The 20,486-nt window shown below is 44.9% G+C and overlaps 1 protein-coding gene across 1 annotated transcript in view; it reads right to left on the minus strand.

The window, feature by feature from the left end:
• The window catches only part of CNTFR (ciliary neurotrophic factor receptor), an 839,293-nt gene that overhangs the window by 155,231 nt on the left and 663,576 nt on the right, over positions 1-20,486 (minus strand). Inside the window, exon 7 of the mRNA XM_069214363.1 lies at positions 17,590-17,756. Coding sequence (XP_069070464.1) covers positions 17,590-17,756 — 167 coding nt within the window. The remainder of the gene's footprint in view (positions 1-17,589; positions 17,757-20,486) is intronic.

Below are 20,486 nucleotides of genomic sequence, written 5' to 3' on the forward strand. Positions count from 1 at the left end.
CCTCTGCTCATTTATGGAACTACTTTACTACTCCATGAAGGTGTATGTGTTTCCGGGTATCCTCCTTGTTTGCTTCTTTCAACTACCCCCCTCCCCACCTGTTGCTCCCTCCCATCCCTCCTCACCACTATTCCACCATCTTTTCCCAACAAGCCTTCACTTCTCTATTTTCATAGCAGCTGCAATTTGCTGCCAGGCCAAGAGATCTAAAATTAGCAATAAACTACAAAGAAGAGTGTGAGCCATTGAAAGGGCACCAAACATCTCACATTCAGTTTTGAGGCATCCTTTCTAAATCAGCTGCTTAAGGGGGATTGTGCAGCAGCCTTCTGGACCAGAATGCTGTTAACATTTATTTTACAGGGTTTTGTTATGTGGAAATAAAATAAAAAGTGGTGAACAAAGAAATGTCCATTTTCCATGAACGCGAGCAACATGTCAGGTCCCACTGTCATCATAAACTATTCTCACAAGATGTCCCCAAGGGCAGAAAAGCAATAACTGCTTCATATAAAACTGAATTAAAGTAGAAACTGTAAATGCTCCCAGTGTCAACATTACTGCAAACACCAGCAGGTTATCTCCTACAGGCGACACTGGTGTAGTCCCTACAAAGGAGAAAATAAATTGGTTGTAGCATTACACCACCTGAAATAAAGCTTTAGAAGCAATCAGGAAGAAAATGTTTTTTTCTGGTCACAAAGAGCCCAAATGTAAAAGAAATGTGAAGCTCATTAAAGCATTTTCATTTTGTCATCTACTTGAAAACTACTATAATCTCCTAATATCTGGTAGGCTTGCTCAGTGGGATGACAGCTCACCCCTGAAAACACTGCAACAGGCCTGTCACAAGTTTCCATCCGGGCAAGACCTCTTCAGACCCCTGATTGCTATGAAGCGAGTCTTAGTCAACTGGGAAATAGTTACATACCTTGCCTAGAACCTGCCCAAGCCCACTATATAAATACAACTGGTGTTTACACAGAATTGCAGACCCAAAAATATTATGGGTCTAAATATTGTCAAGAATATTGAGGACAAAAATATTGTGAAGGTGAGTTTCTATAGGTAAGCAAAGTTTTAGTTTTACTATATATATCTGCAAATATATCTGCCATGGCAATACTTATCCTCAAGGTACATAGATGTGAAGTTAAGAATAAAACTTTACACACCTATTTGCACTTACCTTCTTGATATTTTGGTCTTTGATAATTTTGATACAATATTCTGTCCACATGCTATGTTTGGTTCAGATAATCTGTCAGTGGTCCTAATGTTCTGCATGCTGTAAGGTGCCATTTGCCATTTTTTGTTCTTTACAAAATATATCGCTGCTGCTATTTTAGTTCCCTGCTTCTCGTTTCGGCTACCATTCTAGGTCTCCTGAATATGTTTGCATTTCGTTCAAGTTTTAATCCCTCCATGCCCTCTCTCCTGGTTGTGCTAAATGTTTAGTTTCATACAAGTGGTTTCACTCTGGCAAGAATTACAGACTGTGACAGCAGAGCTGAAACCAGGATAACATCTCAGATATTATGTATAGATTGGGGTTCACCAATGCAAATCCCTTTTTATGGAGCATACCAGACAGTGCAAGCTGCCTGGTTGTGAAAAGCCCATATTGTGAGCTTAGAGAACACCCTCTGCATGCATTGGTTTGCTTTATGGTCGCTCATTAACTTGCTTTTTATTCATTGCCTTGTGTGGACCTGATTCCTCTTCTGCGTTTGCCCCTCCCATGGACCATTGCCTTTTATCTTGGGTCCTATAACTGCTTCCTTTTTGAGAAATATATTTTTCTTTTGGGTTAAGCAATTCATGAGTGTGGGTGTGTTTCCTAGCTGTCTCCATTGTCAATTTCTCGTCTCCTGTCTTGTCTACACTCTGTGTTGCTCTCTCTTGTTTGTATGCTTCACCCCCAATTGCTTCGCTCATGTGCTTCTCCCTAGAGCAAACAATCAATCAATCAGCATTTATGAAGCGTGACTTATCACCCAGGGGGTCTCAAGGCACTAGCTCGGAGACGCAGGTCAGTCGAAGAGCCACGTCTTGAGGTCTTTCCTGAACTGAGTGGGTGAGGGGAACAGGCGGAGGTGGAGCGCCACCGTGTTCCATGCCAGCGTGGCGAGTTAGGATCTGAATCTTCCTCCAGCTGTGTTCTTCCGGATCCTGGGGATTGTGGCAAGGGCCAGTTGAGCAGAACGGAGTTGCCTGGAGGGTGTGTAGAAGGAGAGGCAATGGTTGAGGTAGGAAGGTCTGATGTTAAGAAGGGCCTTGATGTTAAGAAGGGCGTGTGTCAGGAGCTTGAAAGTGATGCGTTTGTTGACGGGGAGCTAGGTCTCTCAGGTGGGCAAAGATGTGGCTGTGGCAGGGGATGTCCAGAATCAGTCTGGATGTTGCGTTCTGCATTCTCTGAAGTTTAATTTGGAGTTTCTTGTTGTTTCCGGGATAGAGTGTACTGCCGTAGTCGAGTATACCGCTGACATGTGTGTGAGTGACTGTCCTTCTTGCATCAACAGGTATGCACTTGAAGATCTTCTGGAGTAGGCAGAGAGTGTGGAAGCATGCGGATGAGGCAGTGTTGACTTGGCGGGTCATGGACAGTGACGAGTCGAGAATGGTGCCAAAGTTGCGTGCGTGGTCGGTAGGAGAAGGGGCAGTTCCGTGGGGATCCCTGGGTGACTCCACATCTGGTTTTTGTCAGCATCGAGGTGAAAGGTGGGAGTCTGACTCTCTGGTTTAGGTCGGTTTGGAAGGAGGGGATCCACTCCAGAGCTTTGCCGCAAATGCCGGCGTTGCACATGGTGATGTGGGAGACGGTGTCGAAGGTGGCGGAGAGGTTGAGGAGGATTAGGGTTGCTGTTTCACGTGGTCCAGTAGAGAGCGGATGTCATCCGTGGCTGCTAGGTGTGTGGTTATGGTGCTGTGGTTGCTCCCAAATCCAGATTGGAAGGGGTCAAGGATGTGATTGGTCTCGATGAAGTTGGTGAGCTGTGCGTTGATCGCTTTTTCAATTACGTTGGCTGGAAAAGAGAGCAGAGAGATCGGACTGTAGTTTTTCAGTTCCGTTGGGTCGGCGGAGGGTTTCTTCAGTAAGGGGGATTTATCTCTACATGTTTCCAGGTGTCTGGGAAGGTGGCAGTCTCAGTGGATCAGTTTTGGTGTGGCATAGTTCGGGTGCAATGGTGGTGCCAGCTTGATTAAAGATGTGGTGGGGGCATGAGTCCGAGGGTGTCCCAGAGTGGACGGTGTTCATAAGCTTCAGGGTGTCTTCCAGGGTGTGGAGGGTCCAGTGGTTCACAATTGGTTGGTGGCTGGACTCCGTGGTGGTGCTGGTGGGTACAGGGGGCTGGCCCTTGCTTGCGAATCCCTAGCTGAAGTCCTGTATTTGACGGTGGAAGAAAGTGGCGAGGTTATTGCAGAGGTCTTGGGAGGACGGGATGTTGGTGGTGTCTGTTCCGGGTTTTGTGAATTCGTTGACTATGGTAAAGAGTTCCTTGCTGTTGTCTGTCTTGGTATTGATTCTCTCCTTATTGGGAATGTTTCTAGCTGCTCTGATGAGCCGATGGTGTGATGTGGTGGCGTCTTTGAAGGCTTTGTGGTCTGTTGGGCTTTTACTGCTTCTCCACTTTCTCTTGAGTCGTCTGCATGCGCTCTTGGATTCTTGGAGGTCGGTGGAGCACCTGCTGGGTCTCTTGTGGTGTTGATTGCAGGTGGTTTTCTTTTGGGGGTCTAGGGTGTTGGTGCAGTCAGTTATCCATTGGTGGAGGTTGTGGGCTGAGGCATTGGTGTCTGTGGTGTCAGGTGGTGGGGAGTGGCTTAGAGCAGTGGTGAGCTGAGCTTTGGTGACTTTGGTCCAGTTCCGAGGGGAGCGGTGTGCATGGTGCTGTTCGACTGTCTTGGTGAAGGCAAAGTGGACGCAGTGGTGATTGGTCCAGTGGAGTTCAGAGGTGTGTGAGAAGATGATGTGGTTTCAGTCAGGAAAGATGGGGTCTAGGGTATGTCCTGCTGAGTGTGTAGGGAGGTTGACCAATTGCTTGAGTCCGAGGGTGGCGAGGTTGTCCATGAGGGTTGAGGTGTTCGGGTCGCTGTGGTTGTCGAGGTGGAAGTTGAGGTTGCCGAGGAGTATGTAGTCCTTTGAGGTGAAAGCATGAGGGGCAATGAAATCGGCCAGGGATTTGCTGAAGGGCGGGGAGGTCCAGGGGGTCTGTAGAAGAGGGTGCTGTGGAGGGTGGCGTTTGGATTTGTCTGGACCTGAAAGTGCTGGTGTTCAGCGACAGAGGTCTGGACATTGATACTGGTCGTGAGGTGGAATGAGTTTTTGTGTATAATAGCGACACCTCCTTGGTTGACGCGGTCTTGATGTATGATTTTGTAGCCGTCAAGGATGGCAGTGGGGATATCTGGTGCTGAGGAGGTGGTGATCCAGGTCTCAGTGAAGAAGGCGATGTCAGGGCGGTGGAGTCAAGGAGGTCCCAAACTTCTACCATGTGCTTGATGAGGGGGCGGGTGTTGAGTAGTATACATCTGAGGTGTCCGGTTGGTCCACCGAGAAGGGGGGTTTAGTATGCATGGACAGGTGAAGGTGCAGGTGTGGCAGGAGAACGGGCTGAGTGTCCTTGGGTGAGGCGCGATGGCAGGCGATAAAGCCTCTGGAGTTGAGGGCATGCAGGGTGCTTGCGCCATAACGATGGATGGTGCAGGAACCAGGGTTTGTAGTGCTGGGCGCAGTCCAGGAGCTGACGGGCTTGCCTTTGGTGTGCCTTTGGAGCGCCGCGGCACAGACGCCATTAAGAAAGGGAGAGAAGTGGGAGGGGTTGCTCAGCTGGGAGGTGGGAGGGTGGGAAATAATGAGTTGGGGGGGTGGTGCCACAGGGGCAGCAGCGGCTTGGGAGAGTGGGGATCGCTGAAGGAGGCGAGAAAAGGGCAAAAACCAGGAAAAAAGAGTGAAAAAAGGCACAAAAAGAAAAGAAAGGAAAAGAAAGGCAAAAAAGAGCAAAAAGCAAAAATAAAGAAAAAGGAAGGGCAAAAAAGGCAGCAGAGAGACAGAAGGCCACCACTGGCCACCAGGGATGAGGCGCAGGCGGGTGCCTGGGGAGGAAGATGGCATCGAACAAACTGAGCCAGGCAGGCTCAGAGGATGAAGGGCAGCAACAGGTGGTGCTGCACCAGGGGGAGCAATGCTAACCCTGACCAGAGGTCAGCAGTGATTATTAACCTGTGGTCTGAGGACCCTTCAGGGTCCACAAGGCCTAATCAGGGGGTCTGCGACTTTATTACAAAATTAAATAATATTAAAATAAATACACCAAGATTAATAAAGTATATACAAATAAAGAAGCAAAATTGAAAATGTGAAAACTATTTCTGTGTTTGATTGTGAATTAAACTGAATATTTCAATATTTAAGCATTTGTTTGTTGTGCACTTGTTTTTGTATTTTGTGCATTTTGTTGATGTTCAAATCATAGAAATTCCTTAGGCAAGGGGTAACCAGCTTCCAATAATGACTCAATGGGGTCCTCGGATTCCAGTAATGATTCAGCTGGGGTTCACAGAAGTCACAAGGTTAAAAAACACTGGCCTAGAATGCTGTTTTTCCCCTCCCCTGTACACTCCTCTGTTTCCCCCTTTCTCCCTCCCTCTCAGTTGATGCCCCGCATCCCTCAACAGTCTTTTTTCATTTTTATTTTTGCAGATTACCATGCAGCAAGTTGTTGCTTGCCTGGTTGGCTTAAAAGTATTTTTGGGCTACTCATGTTTCCTTTTTTTAATTAACCATCCATCTTGGCTGGGTTAGTAAAAAAAAAAATTAGTGTTACCATTATTTTAAGTGCTGATGCATAAATCAGCATTTGTGCCCATACAAAATAACACAGCTGTGTGAGTGCTCCTTTTTTAAGATTTCCACAATGCTGCTCTGCATTTTGCCGGTGCTCTACAACATGGCTAAAAGACATTGGCAAAGCCAATATGTCCCAAAGGTGAGACCTGTTGGATTCACCAATGCTTGTTTTAAAAGGTATAAGGAATGCTCAAGAGAGACACAGTTTTCCTTGCCTGGAGAGCTGAAAATATCCACGCTATTCCTGATGGGTATGTCTTTCCTCTTCTGCTGTTAAATTCTAGGTTTCTAGGCACAGCTATGTTGACATAGTTGCTTGAGATCCCGGCATCTCCAGTGGTAGCTCGCAAGGCCTCTGAAGGGATCACATACAAATGTTGATGCTTCAGCTTTTGAGAGCCATGGACCTTTGCTTGAATCACAGCCCCAAGGATGGGGGAGGAATTTTAGATAGTGCCAGACTACTCCTTAGTGGCCACTCTGGCAGTCCACTGTGAGACCAGAGATTCTTAAGCACTGGTCCTGTCAAAGGATGCAGGGAAGGGACATCTGTAGGCTTGTTCTTACTGCACCAGAAGGAAAGCAGGTGAGCTGAAGAGCGTTGAGTTTAGTCTGTTAAGAAACTAGTTACTTACTAGTAGCAACAGTTTTGCATCTTGAGTCTATTCTAAATGGATGGCGTGCATTATGGGTCTAGGAATATATTTGGAAAAAAATGTTTTGCTTTGTGAGTCAACTACTGGCAGAAACTGTATGACTAACTTGGCGCTCAAAATCAAGCTGGGTCTCCCTTCTCTGGTTTGCGCACCACCTAATAAAACAGAACAATATCTAGCTTTTGTTAAAGACAATAGGGGTGCGTGTTTAATAGCTAGGTGAAGCGAGTTCCAGAACTTTGGAGCCTTCCTGGAAAACAACGACCACCTATTGTGGCGAGTGTCAAATTGGGCACCGTCAAAGGACTTTCCAATGTTACCCAAAATGCAAAATTTAACTTTGTGTGACAGGTAGCCTAGTGCTATGAGGATATATACGTGTAAACAGCTGAAATTTATAGGGGCTCATGAGCTGCTGTAGCGTCATTTTCTTTTCACTACGGTGGTGCAGAACGGTCCTCCACCTGCGCCATATTTACAAACTGGTGCAATGGGACCATTGCGCCAGTTTGTAAACCTTTGCGCCACATTATACCTGCACCAGGTATAATGTATGAGAGGGACCGTTCCCCCGCTAGGAGACCCGCAGGAATGGCTCATCTATAAGATTTCACTGCGTCATTCTACCATCATTTCTTTTAATTCCTGCTCAAGGGCAGGCGTTACGGTGACGCTAGGCTGTTTTGAATGGGCCTCCCTGAGCTTTGTTGGATGAGCATCAACATTTTTGATGCTAGTTCAGGAAAGCGCCACAACTGAATTACCCGCCACCAGCCAGGCCACACCTTCAAAACCGTACCAGGTGCTCTGGGTGCTCCAGTGTGCTCCACTGGTGACACCTGAACGGGGTGCCCCGGCGCCTTCCCTCATATTATGCGGCTGAGGCCTGCTTGTAAGGCCTATTACAGCAAATAGAGAATAATTAGAACAAATGAAACCCGAGCAGGATGCTGCATATTTAATGCAAACTATTCTCTTCATAATTTACCCTTGTGCAAAATTAGTGAAATAATGTATTCTTTTTTCAAACACACAGACAGAGGGCCCAAAAATAATTAGCATGTCCCGCCCTGCAGGAGGGATTCAAACCCCATCTGTCGAATCGTTTAACGAAGCAGAGATCTTCCCATTGGCCCGCTTCAGAGAGGAACACGAGCAGCGCATTAATACAGAACAAGGCTTGGGAGGGGTCCGAGCCCTATCCTAGGGACAGCGTCTCCCCGCTGCGCCTCGCCTGGTGATACCTATGCACTGCAAGGCAGGGAGAACGGCTTACCCTTGTGCAAATGCCACTTCTTTACAAACCACTCAATAAGCACATTTTTATGCACATTAAATGGAACTGTACGTTTGGAGTACGGTAGCATAGATGTGCACTGGTACAGTCTGCTTTAAGATTGGCAGGCAGAGGCACGGGCGTTTTCACCTCTTCCTCTGGGAGATCTGCTAAATCTGTGCGGCGTCCAATGACTAGACCCCCTCACATCCGAAGAACACGTGCTGTGGGGATGGACCTATGTGTAATGCACAGAAAGAACTTGCGTTGCAAGAAGGATAACTTATAGGCAGGCAGATAACATCCATACCAAATTAGTACCCAGTGACATAGCCAATCCGAGCTCCCTGTGCTCGAAGCAGCCATAGGGTATCACATAACAGACCCTAGAGCAGTTTTACACTAGTCTAGCTTCTGAACGGCTGGTGAAGAAACCTCCATGAGAACACAGTCTGACCTTAAAGAGTTTGTTTCACTTCCTGGTGAGCCTGGAGATACCTTTCCCCTGAAGAGGGATTCTGAGCCATGCGTGGTCCAATCCACATCCCGATCGTCATCTTTGGGCTCCAACTTTGTAAGGAGCAGAGACTTGTCATGAACTAAGAGACCTGGGAAGTCCTTTAGACCACTAGATGCTTGTTCCCTCCCATCTTTGGGTGAACATCTGAAAATATATTTTCAGTGCTGGATTGAAGGCAATACACCTTTAAATTGACCCCATCTTCTCAACAGTGCCCCCCACAACTGGAGAAAATATGTGCTAAAGCCAATTCTGAAGGCTCTTGTCACCCCAGCTTTGACAAGGCTTTGTAGACTACAAATCCACCCCATGTTTCTGTATTTCTGTAATACTTGGACCAAGTCTAGGACAGTGGAGTCTCCCTGCTGTTGCACCCTGCACTTGCCACCAGGGTGAGAAGGGAAGCACTGTAACATCACTGAAAACAGAGATATGTATCAATAAACACTAAGGGCCACATGTAGGAAACTCCGAGATTGCAACTCGGAAATTGTGAGTCTGTCTGACTCAATCTCGGATGCAGAACGGTGTCTCAGACACCTTCTGCGACTCGCTATGGGGTCGCAAAGACCCACCTCATCAATATTCATGAGGTGGGTCGCATTTTGCGACCCCATAGCGAGTCCCTGCACTCACAGGGATGGTGGCCTGCTGTAGTCAGCAGACCTCCATGTCTGTGACTGCTTTTTAAATAAAGCTGTTTTTTTTTCATTTTGCAGCCCGTTTTCCTTAAAGTAAAACGAGTTGCAAAATGAAAAAACTTCCGAAACCATTTGGTTTCGTTTTTTCAGAGCAGGCAGTGGTCCATGGGACCACTGCCTCCTCTGAAAAAATATCTTGGTCGACATTCACAAAGGGGAAGGAATGAGGTACCACCAGTGTGACACTGGTGGTACCTGCGAGTTGCTTTGCGACTGCATTCGCGGTCACAAAGCAATTCTGAATTGCGATGCGAGTCGCAAATAGGAAGGGAACACCCCTTCCTATTTGCGAGTCGCATTCACAAATTGCGAGTCGGTACCGACTTGCAATTTGTGAATGTGCATCGCGTTAGGCCGTTTGCATGGCGCAAACTGCGATTTTCGCAGTTTGCGTCATGCAAACGGCTTGCTACATCTGGCCCTAAGAAACGGGGGCATCACCAGAAACAGGGAAATGACAGTTGCTATAAAATATAGACAAGGGCTGTCAAAAAAAAACCCAGGAAGAATAGAATATCAATGTACACATGGAATACAAGCAAGCACATCAGGATGAGCAATCCATGCTGGGAGATAGAAGGGACCTTCGGAGCACTGAAGGCTGGTGAAATTGCAATTTTTTGTCTCATAACTCTTCACAAAATTCCATGAACAATTCTCAAAAGTGCACTTTGGTTAGAAACTTTGATTTGCTACTGTCTCCCAACACTTTTTTACTCGAGTGCACTAAATAAATCCCAATTAAGAGTTTGTCCCAAATAAAATTGGAAATAAATACAGATTTTGGTGCTTAACACTTTAAAATATGAACGTCCCAATAATTATGAGGTTTTTTTCACCCAATAAATTTCAGGACGTTTACCCTAAACTCGGTCACTTCTATTCTGTTTTTTTTTAACTTGCAAGTGAGGCATACAATGCTAATTCAGTATTAACACATTAACTGCCACATTTCGTTGTGGCCCCTCCCCACATACGTGTACCTATTCACAATCACACACACCAACCATCACATACCATGGGCACACACACACATATAAAAGCGCACACACATGCATTCAGAGGAATCAAATGCTACAACACAACGCAGTGCACACATGTTCACAAACCAACACGCCCATCTATGAACATGCATGCCTGTCTGTGCACACGCAGGTTAGCACACACACACACACGTCTACACCCTCCTTTGGTCACACAAGGTCTGTAAGCTGTGCAGAGATGCTCAAAGGGCGGGTGGTATTCTTCCAAATATGCGCCTTGTAAACTCAAAAATTTGGATGCATTTCAAATGGAAAGAGACGGCGAGCAAACAAAGGCAAGTGACATGTTTATAAACAGACATGTGGACTTAGCCTGTTATTTACATTCAGGGAACGAATCTGCAAGCTCTGCCGGTGTCTCCCAAGCCCATTAAGGACTCTGTTGTTTGCTGACTCCAGGCTTCCAGCCCAACCCACCTGGGTCGCACTGACTGGATGTCGAGCAGTACTGGCCAGGCGCCTTGAAGCCCAGGCTATACTCGTTGATAATCTTCTGTCTAACCCACCTGGACTCGTTCATACTGACTACAGCTGACATGGTGGATCTTGCTCGCAAGGTGCCTTGAAGCACCGGCCCCTCTGACCCATCTGGCTCTTCCAAAGTCCAGCTGGACCTTGCTGGTGCGGGGCCTTAAAGCGCTGGCTCCTGGGGCCAGATGTAGGTAGATATGATTTTGCGACTCGCAGTTTGCGAGTCACAAAATCATATGCAGAATGGTGTCAATGATACCATCTGTGAATCGAAAGGGGGTCGATTAATATTAATGAGGTGGGTCGCAATTTGCGACCCCCTTGCGATTCCCTGCACTCACAGGGATGGTGGCCTGCTGGAGACAGCAGAACTCCACGTCTTTGACTGCTTTTTTAATAAAGCATTTTTTTTTGTATTGCAGTACATTTTCCTTAAAGGAAAACGAGTTGCAATACAAAAGAAAAAATTAAACCATTTGGTTTCATTTTTTCAGAGTAGGCAGTGGTCCATTGGACCACTGCCTGCTCTGAAAAAATAATTTTGGCGACATTCACAAAGGGGAAGGGGTCCCATAGGGACCCCTTCCCTTTTGCGAATGAGTTAGCACCCACTTCACATGGGTGCTAACTGTGAATTGCTTTGCGACCGCGTTTGCGGTCACAAAGCAATTCTGCATCGCAGTGCGAATCGAAAATAGGAAGGGAACACCCCTTCCTATTTGCGAGTTGCATTCCCATTTTGCGAGTCGGTACCGACTCGCAAAATGGGAATGTGCATCGCAATGCCCGTTTTGCATGGCGCAAACTGCGAATTTCGCAGTTTGCGCCATGCAAAACGGTTGCTACATCTGGCCCTTAGTGTCTCTATTTCTCTAGTCTAGCTCACCTAGCTCTGAGTAAGTACAGACAGCATTTCGGACCCTGCAGGAGTGGTGTCTTGTGCTATCGGCTCCCTATACCGCTGGTCTTTCAGTCTAACCGCTTGGCTCCTCTCAGATCCAGCTGACATGTCAGATCCTGCTAGCAAAGCTCCTTGCATCACTGGCTTCTAATAGCATTATTTTCTAAGTCAGACCCACCTGTCTTTTGCTACGTACAAATGGCTCACCAAACCCTGCGGGCCAGGGATCTTGTAAAGCTGGCTCCTAATATCCCTAGTGTCCTGTCTCGCTTTGTACGGTACTTGCTTCTAATACAATGGCTTGCCTTGCCCATCTTTTGTTTGTCCCTCCCTTGGAGCCCTGCCAATTCACTTGGGTCCTTCTACTGCTCACTTTTACAGAACTCCCTTTATCTTTCATCTTGATCACTCCTTGAGTGCATGTGTTTTGGTCCTTCCACTGCGCAAATTTGTCCTGATCACTCCATGAGTGCATGTGTTTTTCAGCTTTTTTCCTGATATGCTTCTTTTCTCCCCTCCGTGCTCCATCTTGCTGATTTTCGCCTGTGTACTTCTACCCTCAGTAGTGCTTTCTCGCCCATATGCTTCTCCCCCCCAGCTCCACACTGCTTTCTCACTCTAGTCCTATTTCCTTGTTTTACCCCATGCTCCATGAATCTCTCACTCTCCTGTCTGGTGTAGCTTTCCCACCACCCCTCGCCAGGTTGCTTCCTCCACCCATGCCCCTGTGCTGCTTCTGCCCCTTCCACCATGTTGCTTCTGCCCGCATATTGCTCCCACCACCCACTTAAAAAGAAATGCATGATTTTTCTTTTTATTTACTAATTCAATTCAGATTGGCAAAAGAAAAAAAAGCCTATGTCATTTTGTAGATGCGCACATGCATGATACGCACACCTACGATGTGACACGGGACGCCACATCATTGTTTTTTTTTTATTCTTCTTTAGAAATGCTGCATAGCATCTGGGAATCATGGAATCACTAAAAACCACTAGCAAAACCAATAGGTCCAAAAGACGAGACATACTGGTCTTGGTGATGTTTGTTTTCCTGCTAATCCCCCATCGTATGATCCATTATTTTCCACTTTGCCAGTGTGGAGGCAAGGCTCCCTGGTACCTTTTCAACCTCAAAGACTACCAAGGCTCCTCGCATGAAAATTCTTGTCCTAGATCTTCTAGGTTCTTCATCTAACAGTTGGTGCCTAATCTTTAGATAATTTAGGACAAGCATTGCTAGTGTTTATAGTTCTGAGTGATGTTTACTTTTAAAATTTGTGTTGTAGACATATGCTACCAACATAAGAAGAATAACAAAACAATGCTGCCTAAAAGTGGCACACAATCACTTGCAATAAAAAGATTAAAATAATTAATCATAGCATTTAATTTCAATGGAAAGATATTAGTGCTTCCTAGCAGGTAAGATTGCAGGTATAGAAGCATTTTAGTTGTTTTTTATAAAGATGTTTATTTGCATTGTTAACCCCATTGCTGCTATGCCTCCACCTACCGAGCCCCGACCCCCAACCTAGCCTTTTATTTTTTTTTACTATTTGGGGTAGTTTGAGTTTAGGCCTCCATAACCTTTTGTTCACATAAGCTATCCATGCCAAATTTGTGTCCTTTTTTCCAAGCATCCTTGGGATTCTAAAGGTATCTAGGGTTTATGGATTCCCCTGGAGGGGAGCAAGAAATTAGCCAAAACACAGCTACATTTTGTTTTGTTGTTTTGGAAAAATGAGAAAAAAGTGCTGCAGAAGACAGCGTCGTTTTTTTCTCTGCAAATGGCATCAACAAAGCGTTTGTGGAGCTAAAATCACCATCTTCCCAGCTTTCAGGAACAGCCAGACTTGAGCCACAAAACCACATTTTTCAACAAAGTTTTGGCATTTCACTTGAACATAGCTCATTTTTCCTATTTTTGTGCTTTCAACGTCCTTCCAGTTAGTGGTAGAAATGGGTGTAATACCAGTGGTGAATACTGGAAAGGTATACATTTCTGGAAAGTAGACAAAGTTCTGAATTCAGCAAAGTGTCATTTGTGTAGATCCTACTTGGTATTCCTATAGAAAGTAATAGTTGAAATGAAAATATATGGAAATTGAGTTGAACAAAAAAAAGCAATTTGTATCTACATTTTGATCTGTAACTTCTAACTAAGGCAGGTTTTCGAAAGCAATACACCATTAAATTTGCTGGACCTTTCTGGTTGTGGGGATATATAGGACTTGTTGGTTCACCAAGAATCCCAGTTACCCTGAGCCAATAACCGAGCTGCACCATGCAATGGTTTTTCATTGTGTACCGGGTATACAGCAATTAATTTGGTAAAATATAAAGAGTAAAAAATAGGTATCAAGGAAACCTATGTATTTCCAGAAATGGGCACGAGACATGGAGTTTAGAAGCATTGGTTATTTGAACATCTCTGATTTTGGGGGTACCCATACTAGCATTTGAATTAGAGAGCATTTCTCAAAATGACTTCTTTTTTACACAGTCTTACATTTGGAAGGTGTAAATGCAGAGAAAGACAATTGGCAATAACGCTTGTTCTACTATCCTGTATTCCTTCAAGTCTCCTGATAAAAAATGGTACCTCCTTTGTGTGGATAGGCCTAGTGCCCACAACAGGATACGGTCCAAAACGCAATATGATGCATCACATTTTTCCACCCGAAACAGACCCTTTATTTGCAATGCGTCTAGCTGTGGAGTTTGGGCCCTAGCTCAGCCAGCAGCTAGGGAAACCAAGCAAACCTGCACATTTTTTAAAACTAGACACCCAGGGGAATCTGGCATGGAGTGACTTGGGTGGCTCTCATCCGGTTTGGTTACCCAGAATCCCTCACAAAACTTAAAATTTGTCTAAAAACACATTTTCTGTGATGGAAAGTTCTAGAATCTGTGGAAAGCCACAAACTTCTCTTCCACACAGCATTGCCCCCATTGCTCACTTGTGTGAGTAGGCTTAGTTCCCACAACAGGAAACGGTCCAAAACGCAACATGGGCACATAGCATTTTTCCACTGAAAACTGACACTTTTTTTTAGAACTGCCTAGAGGTGGATTTTGGACCCTAGCTCAGCTGGCACCTAGGGAAACCTAGCAATCCTGTAAATTTTTTAAATCTAGACACCCAGGGGAATCCAGGATGGGTGACTTGTATGGCTCTCACCAGGTTTTAATATCCAGAATCCCTTGCAAACTTTAAAATGTGTGTTAAAAACAAATTTTCCTCACATTTCTGTGATGGAAAGTTCTGGAATCTGAGAAGAGCCACAAACATCCTCCCACCCAAGCATTACCTCTAGTCTCCCAATAAAAATGGTGGCTCACTTGTGAGTATGCCTAGTGCCCGTGACAGGAAACGGCCCAAAACACAACATAGACACATCAAATTTTTCTACTGAAAACTCACCTTATTTTTGCAATGTGCCTAGCTGTGGATTTTGGGCCCTAGCTCAGCCGGTACCCAGGGAAACCTAGCAAACCTGTACCTTTTTTAACTAGACACCCACAGGGAATCCAGGATTGGATCACTTGTGTGGTTTTCACCAGGTTCTGTTACCCAGGGCCCCTTGCAAACCTCAAAATTTGCCTAAAAAACACATTTTCCTCACATTTCTGTGATGGAAAGTTTTCGAATCTGGGGAGCTACAAACTTCCTTCCACCCAGCATTCCCTCAAGTCTCCCGGTAAAAATAGTACCTCACTGGTGTGGGTAGGTCTACTGCCTGCAATAGGAAATGGCCCAAAATGTATTGTGGAGACATCAAAATTATCTATCACAAACCAACCTGCGTTTTTCATCCTGGGTTCGGCAGCAAACCTGCTAACCTTTGACATTTCTGAAAACTAGACACCCGGGGGAATCAAGGGAGTTGTGGTTTGTGTAGATATTTTAAAGTTATCAAGAATCCCCTGTAAACCTCAAATGTAGTTAAAAAATCACACTTTCCTCTCATTTCTATATGGGATCACCGCACTGGCACAAATTTCCTACCACCCAGCAATCCCCTCAGTCTCCCGATAAAAATGATGCTCTAACATCCAGGTAAACCTCCCAAATGGAGGACTTTTTCTTCCTTTAGACTCCTTCCATCTAAACCATATTTGTGCATATTTATTGAGGCTACAAACCATAAAAACAGAGGGTGGGATTGTGCTCCTCCATTTCTTGCAATATCCGACTTGTCAAGCAACAAACCAAGCCCACAAAAGACTGGGAGCCTCAATCATCATCCCACCCCTCCATTATCCCCAACAGTGCAACTTTTAATCCAGTGCAGAGGCATGGCCTACAACACCCTTCAACTGATTGTGTATTGTGGCCCAATAGTGGGATATCATAGGACAATCCCAGGCAGTATACAGAAACATGTCCCATGCAAAGCATGCCCCACGCACCCCCACATCTTAGACAGGCTGGGGGAGCACTACCCATCTTCTACAAACAAGTAGGTCAAACATATGCCTGATGCAAGAACAACTCCTTTGAGTTTATCATACACAATAGATCCTATTGTTTTTCAACTGCTGTTGCCTGAATTCACCAGGGTTACTAGAAACAGAATGAAAAGCAAAAACAAATAAAAAAGATTATTCCTTTAGCCCTGGCACTAAAGGCAGATATGCAGAAAATCAGGTAAAATTCCATCACCCCCAGGACAAGGGAGTCAGTGGTTAAGGTTAGCTGAGGCATTTGTGCCCCATGCTACATACTGTGCAAAACCAAAATGTGACTGAAAGCTGAAGAGATCAATGGATGAAGATGGCAGACCCAAAATCTATATATTCTTTATTACATAAACTGGCCAGTAAATTAGGGCTGTCTTAAGGCCAGGCCTAAAAAGAAAGCCGGTCTGGCCCTTTGTCAGGGCCTGGAAGAGATGGTACCGAACACGAAGAACTTCCTCAGGTCACTTGTTAAAAGCGACATTGAGTTTGAGATTTTGTGAAGGAAGAACAGAGTCACTGTGAAGGACATCTCACTGTATCTTCAAAGTACAGGAGCATGGTATGTTTCCACCACTTCACAGAGGAAGTTTAGCAAAAGTCATTGTCACTTTTAGGATCAGACTCCTCCTATGTGAAGGAAGGCCACTGGTAAGACTGCATCCTTTCCTCTGGAAGCCTCCACCCATCACTTCCAGTGCTACATTGGAACATGTGAGCTTCCTTCAGTAACAGAAACCTATATCTGATTACTTGGTTTTGGAGAGTTTACCTGGTTGGCCGTGCCATTCCAGTTCTCTCAGTGCATTTCTGGAATGATCCTCGCCAGGTTCTAATATTCAAAGACAAATATATTATCTTTTAAAAAACACTTGGAAACATGGGTTTTCACCATAGGTAACTCATCGCCGCCTTCCAAACAGCGCCAAGAAGCCACCAGCAGAGGAGAACTTGCCAACCATAGTAACATCACCAAAGATCTTCACACATTGAGTACGGCCTTGAGGACCAGCTTGAAGTTCAGCTGATGCCAGCTATATTCTCTCAAGTTGATCTATCCCATGGTCAGTTAGAAACTGCAACCGACTGGCTGGTGAACAGAATAGTTATATATAAGTTATAGGTTTAGGTAAACATGAGTTCTCAAGAAGCCGTGTGCAACATGCAGTGCGGAACAACATTTTGTATTGCACGGTTAGTTGTGCATTGATCGGTGGTGGGACTAAACACTTAATGTTTGATACAGTTTACCATCTGTTCATACCCACGGATGCCAAATAAAACATAACTAAACCAATACACCTCCTATGTAGACAGACCTCCTCAGACCAAAGTGTTACTTAAACTAAAACCATCACACAATACCACAAACTTCATACACCTTTGTTACCTTTTGAACCACCATCCCACAATACATCAGATAAGATGCTGGCTTGAAAAGTATCACCTTCACTTCCCAAAGTTTTGTTTGCACTTTAGACTAAAGGACCGCGGAAGTGGTGGGTGACTTCTCAAACCTCAAGGTCTGCAGAAGCCAAGGGTCCCACAAGGTTGAGGTTGTATGATGCTACTGGCAGCATACAACCTCAACAGGTACATATTTGAAACCCAAGTCTACATGTATGTGTTAACAGTCACACAGTTTCCTGCTAGATTGCCTAGCCCAGTCTATTCCACACACTTTCAAACATAAAGAAGAAAGTTACTTACCAATGGAGAACTCCTCAAAACTGATGGAAGCCGAGTTCCTCCCAAGAGCGTTTGTGACCACCACGGTTACCCGGTACTTCAGCGTGGAGAACAGGTGGCTGTACTTGATGTGACACCTGTTCTTTGGGAAGGTGTCCCTCTCACAGGCCAGAAGCTTGGAACCATGCCTGTGGAGGCAAGCAGAGATAAAGACTGTTGTACTACGCGGAATAGTAGTTTCAAACTTTATTACACAACAGCCGCTGGGATTTAGATAATACAAGAGGAGTATTGCATTCCTCAGGCTGGTGAAGGACATTAAATATAATTTTAAAAAATGTAAACTAATAAAATGCTAACATGTAAATGCCTAAACTTTAAGAAGATAACAATTGAATTTATTCACAAAGGCATCCTGGAGCATGTAAAGTGCTTCTCATGTAATACTCCTTTATGCACTCATGTGTCTGGGAATTAGCTCCTAAACATCTAAAATGGAAAGAAAACTGAAATATTCAGGGGATATTCGTATACATTTAGTACAAGTGGAAATGAAGGCGCCCTCTTTGCATGTTTACTTGTAGGGAATTGGACGTTTCAGGACCTAATCCAACGATTCGTAACAGTATGAAAACAGTACTCCTTTAGTACGGTTTCCCATACTCAAAAATACTTCCATGAAACAGCCCTATTGTTTTTTAACATAGGTTTTGTCTCCTAAGATCGTTGAACAACTTCATTTCAGGGTTGTCATATTAGCTGAACATACCCTAAAAAATGGAAGGGACTTGTGTGAAATTCACACTGAAATGCTTACATAAATACTTTACTGCTTCCCAGACACTACAGCATTCCCAGTGCAGATGCATTTGTCCCATCTTAGGTACCCAGAGGTTGGCCAGCTATTTTAGTTTAGCTTCAGCTTTAGATTTTGTGTCATTTTTATTCCATTTAATACTACACTGAAACCACTCAAGAGTGATGCACGACCATACTACGACCCCACAATGGAAACAGAAGATTGTGTTTGCCTCTCACTAATTACTGAAGTACAAACTTCAAGAATCAAAGTTACACAGTTTTGCTTGATATCAAAGTGGGATATGTCATGCGCATGTGAAATCTACAACACATTCACATAGGTTTGCTCTGGGCTCAGTTTGAACACGAAGAAAGCAGATCTAAACATATTCATCTTAGAAGAATTACAAATTTTGCTCAGCAGCAATTTCATGATTAAATAAGCATTTCAGATATGAGCAAGGCATTTCTAGACCTGCTTCAGTGTCAATCTTTGGTAACAAGGTTAAAGGGTTTCTGGGGTAACTCTGAGATACCCCAGACATTTCTCAATGTGTTCCTGGTGGAATAATTGTAAACCTGGCTCTATTTCTGTCTTTCCGGTTGTTACAATTCAGTGTGCAGGGGAGTCCTTAAACCAAACCCATCATCAATCCATCAGCAGATGGGTGTCCTCTGTGCCCACCCTCTGAACAATCACCACATCCTTACATATGTCATGCTCTTCGCCTCCCTCCTCCTACCAGCTGCTGTGAACCAGATGTTTCTTTGTTTTTTTTGTTAATCTCCTTTCACGGGTTCATTGATTTGGGTCACTTTGTACACCCTGTGATTTACATCTTATGCCCCCTGGATTTCCATATCCTTATGCTGGTGCAATGACCACAACTGTTGCAGAGTTTGAAGGCAAGGTTGGTCAGAAAGACCTTCCCAAGTTCATCAGGAAACGAGTGAGCTAAGGGTATGAAATGGAGGGGGAAGGCTCCAGGGCATATTCTAACTTTCTTCCATCATCAAGGAATACCTTTTATAAGAGTGAAGGCTGCCTGGAGGTATATCATGCAGGGTTGGTTTTGTGACTATCTATATATTACAGGTGAGGTTTCACTCAACATGTTTTTGGGGATGGAACTTTATGGGGAAGACTCATGTCAGAGATTTCGCATAAAATAACAAAATTCCCCTGCACCTCTTTCCACTTTACATGTATCAGAGGTTAGCAAGGAGAGAGAAACATGGCACTAACAAAGGGTAACCTGCAGCGGCCGAAGTTGGGAAAAGGTGGTTTCCTTCGAGATCCATAATAACAATGCTTAATTTGTGCTTGTTGTTTCCGGTGCGGAGCACTGGCACTTATTTTTCAGGGACGGCACTTATTTTTCTGCCTCACGCACTTACTGTGAGCAAAAGACACACATGGGAAAGACGGAGGAAGAGAAAAATGAAAAAGCGTCACAAAGAGAGAAAGTAGAAAGCTGCAAGAGTGACCTGAAGGGGCAGGGAGTGGCTGTAAATGGATTGAAGTGGGCCGAGATGGCTTCAGGATTACGGTGCCTCCGTATTCCGTGCTCGCACATTTAATTAAAGCACCCGCGTGTTTAAGGTGAGGGTTTGAGCACGGGCACGTTTTTATTTACAAATTAAGCACTGCACAATAATGCACTCCCCACCACACTTCTGATATTTGTACGTACTGTAAATAGCAGACTTCCCTATCACAGTAGGTATGGTCCTCTCCTTACTAACCACAGAAGGCTAGAAGGCTGAGCCTGCCTTGCTAGGACTGGAACACCCAACCTTCTAATCACTGCAGACTGCCACGTTAAGTGTTAATATACTTTCAACATCTGTGCAGACCAGGGTACTAACAAAAGATGGGGATAAGATAGCTGGAGGTAATTACGAGACGGTGGCTGGTTACTTAATTCGCTAACATCCCTAGGAGGCAAGGGAATATGGACATAACTAAGTAAATATCCCCTTCCCCCCCCCCCGCCCCACATGCTTATGAAGATGCAAACGTCTCATGGGAAATGCAAAGAATGCAGTGGTCACGTGCTCGTTTTCTGCCAGATGCTACTCTAAATCACAAGGTACCTGTAGATTTCCTGGTGGTC

The sequence above is a fragment of the Pleurodeles waltl genome, chromosome 1_1, assembly GCF_031143425.1.
Source record: "Pleurodeles waltl isolate 20211129_DDA chromosome 1_1, aPleWal1.hap1.20221129, whole genome shotgun sequence".
Classification (NCBI taxonomy): domain Eukaryota; kingdom Metazoa; phylum Chordata; class Amphibia; order Caudata; family Salamandridae; genus Pleurodeles; species Pleurodeles waltl.